The following is a 7,577-nucleotide window of genomic DNA, read 5'->3' on the forward strand; positions in this document are numbered from 1 at the left end:
GTCGGAAGTTCCATGCAGCTTTTCGTGGATGATGCTGTAGTATACAGAGAAGTTGCAGCATTAGAAAATTGCAGCGAAATGCAGGAAGCTCTGCAGCGGATAGGCAGGGAGTGCCAACTGACCCTTAACATGTAATGTATTGCGAATACGAAGAAAGAAGGATCCTTTATTGTATGATTATATGATAGCGGAACAAACACTGGTAGCAGTTACTTCTGTAAAATATCTGGGAGTATGCGTACGGAACGATTTGAAGTGGAATGATTATATAAAATTAATTGTTGGTAAGGCGGGTGCAGGTTGAGATTCATTGGGAGAGTCCTTAGAAAATGTAATCCATCACCAAAGGAGGTGGCTTACAAAACACTCGTTCGACCTATACTTGAGTATTGCTCATCAGTGTGGGATCCGTACCAGGTCGGGTTGACAGAGGAGATAGAGAAGATCCAAAGAAGAGCGGCGCGTTTCGTCACAGGGTTATTTGGTAAGCGTGATAGCGTTACGGAGATGTTTAGCAAACTCAAGTGGCAGACTCTGCAAGAGAGGCGCTCTACATCGCGGTGTAGCTTGCTGTCCAGGTTTCGAGAGGGTGCGTTTCTGGATGAGGTATCGAATATATAGTTTCCCCCTACTTATACCTCCCGAGGAGATCACGAATGTAAAATTAGAGAGATTCGAGCGCGCACGGAGGCATTCCGGCAGTCGTTCTTCCCGCGAACCATACACGACTGGAACAGGTAATGACAGTGGCACATAAAGTGCCCTCCGCCACACACCGTTGGGTGGCTTACGGAGTATAAATGTAGATGTAGATGTATTTGAATACACATCGCTATACCAGTTTCTTTGTCGGTTCAGTGTAAAACAATAACTGGAAATTGAGGCGGCTGAAGATATTTTGATTCGACATTCCATGTTTAATAGCCGAAGTTTCGGAATCAGCTGAATAAAGATAGGCTTACAGAGTGTCCAAGGTTATGTTGTTGTTGTTTCCAGGCTGGAGGTGGAGATGCGAGACTGCGGCCGTTTTGGTCTGGGCCTCGCGCTGGACATGCTACCTATCACGACGTGCGAGACTGGAGAAATGCCCCGGCTGCGAGAGGGCGGCGATTCTGGAGCTGGTGCCGGCCCAGCCTGGAGCTACCAGTGCACCGAGGAGTGCGCTCGACGCATGGCGGGGCTCGTCAAGGAGCTGGTGGACAGTGGGCAACTGTAGCGGTGTCTGGGACGCCGCGCACCCCTCTCCAGTACAGGCGGCATCGAGCACTCGCTACCCACCTGCAACGTGTTCAGCTGCTTGCGGCCAGCTGGAGCGTGCCCTCAGGCTGAGAGCAGCTGCTCTTCGGACACACATCCGTTGCCGACTACTGACTTCTAAAACCATACATTTTATTCTTATTCAAGTGTGGATCCTGCTGGACCACACAATGTATACTACAAAGGGCATTACAGAATTTTATTTCAGCCCTTCTTTTTACCTCCACTTTTTCGGAATGCGCTATTTCCCTATCCTCTGACTAAGTAATTCTGGTCTTCTTGGGTTCTTCTGCTTGGTACGAAGTCCAGTCCTGAAATTATTCCATACTGCATTTTCTGTTTTATTGTCTCTACATCTTTAAGGTAATCTACTTATTCTACTTTTTATTTATTGTTATTTATTTTATTTTTGTCTTTATTTATAATATTTGGAAAGATTAGTGGTCTGAGACTCTGCCTTTCTCTTAAGCATCTAAAAATTCTGATAACATTAAATTTTACAGGACCCTACCGACAATATTCGTGGAACGATGAGTCACACACTGATGATAACTTATTGTTGAAGGATTAATATTTTTAAGGATTGAGATTAATGCACATGACTGTATGTTTCTCAGAATGAGAGACATCGGTTGAACATAGATTACACTTTTCTAAAACCACTATCGAATAAAGTTACAACATGTGTTCAGACGATTTGCTCTATGTTTTATTGCATGCTTGATGGCAATACCCATTTACTTTCACATCTACATACGCAATCCACAGGTCACTGTACAGTGCTTGGGGATGGCACTTTGTGGCACTGCAAGTCAGTCGCTTTCCTGTTCTATTCCCAAAAGCGAGCAATAGTGTTTCGCGAAAGGATCGTCTTCCTCTATCCAATGATTACCATCTAGGTTCACGGAGCACTGCCTTGGTGCCTCATTATGAGGCCCTTATCATCCTTGTTTATTTCTGTACTGTCCTTACTTGAGATGAACAATCGTTCTGCGGGCTGTCGTACATGCAGTTTCTCTAAACGCACTCGCCAGTATTTCGTGAAAAGATTTTCTTCTATCCAAGGATTCCCATCTAAACTCACGGTCCATTGCCATAAAACTCTACAACTATTGAACCGACCGGTACTAAATCACGGTTTCGGACGATCAGTTCACTTCTTGATTTGTCTTCGAGAAAAAAAATGGGGTGGGGGGATGAATGGGAAACGTTAAACATGGCGAAAGAGCTGGCCACGCCGTGCGTCCTGTTCGGCTTGTGAAAAGCTCCTTAAAGGAAATAGTTACGTGTGTTTTAGCACTAACTTTGAAATATATTAGAGCTACAGTGCAATGGTACTAAAGCTTGCTGCCCATAGTAAACTGTACTGTGTCCACCAGTTTAATAAGAAAGGTAAGTACAGGAACTCCAGTTTAGTGCGCTGCAAAAAATGCAAGTCGTAGAAGACGATATTAACAATTTAAGCCCAAGCGTTCACAGTAATTTTTCTGTTGATGAGATCTAAAGGCAGCCACCTGAGGGCTCTCGTAGCTCCAGATGTGGCTACAGTGACCGCTAAAATAGCAGGCACTTATTTGTGAATAACACATGTGTGGAAGTCAACATCATATACATCTACATTTATACTTAGCAAGACAGATTGTGACGTGTGGCGGAAGGTATTTTGTATACCACTGTCACTTCCTCCCTTTCCCATTCTAATCGCGAATAGTTTGCGGGAAAAACGATTGTCAGTAAGCTTCCGTGTCGGCTTGAATCTCTCTAATTTTATCTTCATGTTCTTTTGGCGAGACCTACGTGCGAGGAAGCAATTTATTTGTTGACTCTTCTAGAAATGTACGCTCTCGGAACTTTAACAACAAACCACGGCCTGACGCAGAATGCCTCTCTTGCAGTGACCATCACTGGTGTCGATTGATCATCTCTGTGACGCTTTCGTGCTTACTAAATGAACCTGCAACAAAACGCGCTGCTCTTCTTTGGATCTTCTCTATTTCCTCTATCAGTCCTATGTGGTACGGAGCCCATACTGAAGTCTGACTGTCATAGCATTTTGATGAAGAAACTGTTGCACAAATTCCATAAGAGATGCCGAATAGGGAGTTTCCTGCAGTTTGTATCCCCACAATTCTCCCAAATGGTTTCGTTCTCCGTCTTGGGTCCATAACTTCCCGTTCAAACAATTGTCCTGGCACATAGAATGCTCAGAAGCATACTAACAACAAATTGGCTTTCTACTAACAACAAATTGGTTGCAACGTGTTATCTGTGCCTCACTCATAAGCATAATCCATAAACAAAGGATATATTCCTCTGCGAAAAGCTATACTTGTGATGGAATCGAGTAACCACATATTTAGACTCGTCATTAGCATATATCAAGAGTAAAAATATAATATCGTCAGAATTAAGACAATCGTTTCTAAAATGGAAAACCTGATCGACTACTATTGGCGATAAAATAGAATTCCTAGACTCCAATCGTAAGTGAGGTAAGAAAGCGAAAATTAGAAAATAAAAATAAAAAAATTTTCATTTTCGCAAAACAGGCCTATTCGTGTTATAATGACTATGTATATAAACTTAGAAGCGTAAAAACTCACCCACTAACCAGAAAGGAGTGGTCCAAGAGATGCCCAAAATGTAAACAAATACTGATGTCATGTGCGAACTGTCGATGTAAAATATTCCGCTACGTACGTACATTCTACCAATGACATACACAGCTGACATCTGACTGGCCGACGGGGCCCAGGGCAATGGAAGATGCGAAACTGCGCTAATATTTCAGACAAATTTCGAAATAAATATCCTTAGTCATCCACACACACCAAAAGTGCGTTCACCAAACCTCTTGAAAATTACATACACAAACAGTGAAAAGGAAGATAACATATAATGGATATCGTGTACACAATTCGAGAAATTATGACACACGTAAACTCGGACGCTGATGACCACGCAGTTGAGAACTCCACAAACCAAACATCATTATCAACACGTAAATAGAACAAATAGAACACCTAGAACGAGTAGAGATAGGACGTTCATATTCGCAGTACACGTGCATTAGTATGTTCTCGGAAATGATTAACATTTCAGACATCTCAGTTCAGCATGCGTTCTGTTGCCTAGTAGGTACAGGTTCCGCCATCGGACTTGAGAAATTTTTCCATGAGTGATGGCACTGACGCGTATAAGGCGCAAATATCCTCCTGTGGTATAGACATCCATGCTCCATTCACCTGTTTCTGAAGTTCATCTGTTGGTGCTTGGCGTTGGGTCACAGCGCTGCACCCGTCGTTTCACAATATACCACATATTTTCGATTGGAGACAAATCTGGTGATCTAGACGGCCAGGGCAAAAGGCTAACATCCTGTGACATCAACAGGGCATGTGTTCGTGCAGCAACATGTGGTCGTGCATTGTCTTGCTGAAAAACGGCGTCTAGTGTGTTGTGCAGAAAGGGTATGGTTACGGGTAGTAGGATGTCAGTGATGTACGTCACACCGGTCACAGTGCCATGGACACGCACCATCTGTGATTTGTGGTTGTACCCAATGGCTGCCGGCCGCGGTGGCCGAGCGGTTCTAGGAGCTTCAGTCCGGAACCGCGCGGCTGCTGTGGTCGTAGGTTTCGAATCCTGCCTCGGGCATGGAGGTATGTGATGTCTTTAGGTCAGTTAGGTTTCAGTAGTTGTAAGTTCTAGGGGACTGATGAACTCAGATCTCCCGTAGTGCTCAGAGCCATTTGAACCATTTTTGAACCCAATGGCACCCCATACCATAAAGCCTTCAACTAGTGTTGTATGTCTTGTGCGAATGCAGTCACTGTGATGCCGCTCCACCTGTCTGCGGCGAACCAAAATGCGGCCATCATTTTCTTACAAGCAGAACCTGGATTCGTCCGAAAACACTATCTGATGCGATTCCTGTCCCCGGTGACGCCGTTCTTTACACCATTGGCGTCTAGCACCTTTCTGTACATTCGCCAAAGGTAGGCGGGGAAATGGACGACGCGCACGTAACCCATGCCGTAATAAACGGGGACGGATTGTCACCCGTGATAGGGTGCGATGTTACACTGTTGCGCCATGGGCGAGGACGACGCAGATCTGTCCTGCAATGCCATTCGGATGAGTGTCGATGTTTCGGTAAGTGCTCTGGGTAGTGCGACCTGACCCCTCTCACCGTGTTCTACGTCCTGCCGTGAACCATTCTGCGCGCACACGTTGCACTGTCGAAACATTTCGTCGCACAAGAGCAGCAATTTCCCGGATGGATGCGTAACATTCTCTTGTGCCAATAATGCGCCCTCTTCCAAACTCAGTGATTTGACGCTACGGTTCGCGCATACGTCTGCGAGGCATCCTGCACATCTGCTCAAGTCACACTGGTCCATTACCTTCGGTTTGTAGCGACAACAAGAGCCACAGGCACATTTTACCTATAGGTGGCGTTGCACTGCGATATCGATGTTGACCTTGCACCTTGACATGGATCTAATGCTAATCATTTCTATGAAACATACTAATGTACATGCTCTGTGAATATGAACATCCTATCTCTAGTTGTTCAAGGTGTTCAGCTTTTTCTGAACATGAGTGTGTTGTGACAATATATTGCGCAGTGAGAGCTTCCTGACTGTGTTAAGTTTCAGTCACTTAGCTGTTGGTGGAGATAAAGCCCGCATGGGGTAAAAACCCGAACCGAGTGTTTTAATTAACTGCCAGCGATTCAGGAGTTGATGACCAAGTGGCATGTTTAGCTTATTGTAACTTATCATTTCACGAAAGTTCGTCCTAGCAGGTCGCTCCGGAGATGAGAAAGTGAGGTAAGTCTGTTTTCTACCACTTACATGTAACTTTTTTATGTTTTGCTTCAACACTGTATAATGTAGGAGGATCAACAAATCACTCGTGAACACTAATAAATTTAAGTTTCACTCTCGCGTGGAAATAAGTGTTCCAGTTGGACATCAAAATCAACACTGTATTTTTCAGAAAACGGCGAAATGGAGTAAATTCCTGCAGTTGTTTCGAGCTAAATTCCTGTAGGTGTTTTTGGATAAATCACCGCAGCTGCAACAATGTGACGACATTATGAATTAAGTCCAAAAAGCTGCTTCTATTTTGAGATGTTTATTTAATCACGACAGGCCTGTTTCAGCACTATTGCCATCATCAGGCAATTTATAACATCGCTGGTTAGTCACTCAAGCGTTTTTCTTACGTCTTTTAAAGTTATTTTATGACGTAGCTTTCATAGGCTATATTTGTTGCAAGTTATAGCCTATGAAAACTAAGTCATAAACTAACTTTAAAAGACGTAAGAAAAATGCTTGAGTGACTAAAACAGCGATGTTATAGATCGCCTGATGATGGCAATAGTGCTGAAACAGGCCTGTCGTGATTAAATAAACATCTCAAAATAGAAGCAGCTTTTTGGACTTAGTTCATAATGTCTTTACACGACTTATATCGAGCTGCGGGCCCATTGGAAACAAAAAAGAAACAAAATGTGACGACAGTTGTTCAGTGCTAACTCCCGCACAGGATGACGTTCAACACACACGGCGTCAGATTATCTCAGCTGAAGATATAGCACCACTGAGTAACATAAAGATCAAGAGGAAACGTTTTGGCGAAGCATTGAAACGTCGACACCTAATAAAGACCGAATGGAAGAAAAAATCTTTGGAAAGGAAAAACTTGTTATTGAGAAGAAGAGACGTTCCGAAGAAAGAAAAGAGCACCCTGTAGGAACAAAACGACGTAAGCTAGATTTCACTATATCGCTGTCCAAAAAAAGGAAGAAAACAGATCAAATAGTCAGTTGATTATTCTTGAGATTCAGACCTCTCAGTTCATGACAGCTCGGATATAGACACTGGCTTACTATCTCGCAAAAAAGTATCCGAAGAAGAGGAACAAGAGGCTGGAACTTCAAGGAAGAATAAGATTACCCCATCACTCAATGACTTCGCTGTACTAAAAGTGAACGGAAAAAACCGGAAACTCAGTCCAGCTCTTTGTGTTCAAGATATTTCCAATATACGAGGACGATGGCTGCATTTAAAAAAATTCCAGGATCCTACTAACTTTACTTAGACACAGCAAGGGTCATTAATTGGCACTGACAGTGTGATAATGATACTGTTAAAACCCACGGCACTGTTACATAACGCAATAACTTTCTCATAGGATCTAACTAAATACAATGTTTACTGGATACCGAGATACTCTATGTGATAAGAAGTATCCGGATACTCCCAAAAACAAACGTTTTTCATGTTAGGTGCATTGTGCTGCCACCCACT

At 43.4% G+C, this 7,577-nt stretch overlaps 1 protein-coding gene across 2 annotated transcripts in view; it reads left to right on the forward strand.

Annotated features, from left to right (window-relative positions):
• Nucleotides 1-1,953, forward strand: part of LOC126481084 (uncharacterized) — a 319,354-nt gene extending 317,401 nt beyond the window's left edge. For both annotated transcript variants that reach the window (XM_050104582.1, XM_050104583.1), the window contains one exon: nt 997-1,953. In XM_050104582.1, coding sequence (XP_049960539.1) covers nt 997-1,216 — 220 coding nt within the window. In that variant the 3' untranslated portion in view covers nt 1,217-1,953. The remainder of the gene's footprint in view (nt 1-996) is intronic.
• The last annotated feature ends 5,624 nt before the right edge of the window (nt 1,954-7,577 follow it).

Source organism: Schistocerca serialis, chromosome 5 (genome assembly GCF_023864345.2).
Source record: "Schistocerca serialis cubense isolate TAMUIC-IGC-003099 chromosome 5, iqSchSeri2.2, whole genome shotgun sequence".
Taxonomy (NCBI): domain Eukaryota; kingdom Metazoa; phylum Arthropoda; class Insecta; order Orthoptera; family Acrididae; genus Schistocerca; species Schistocerca serialis.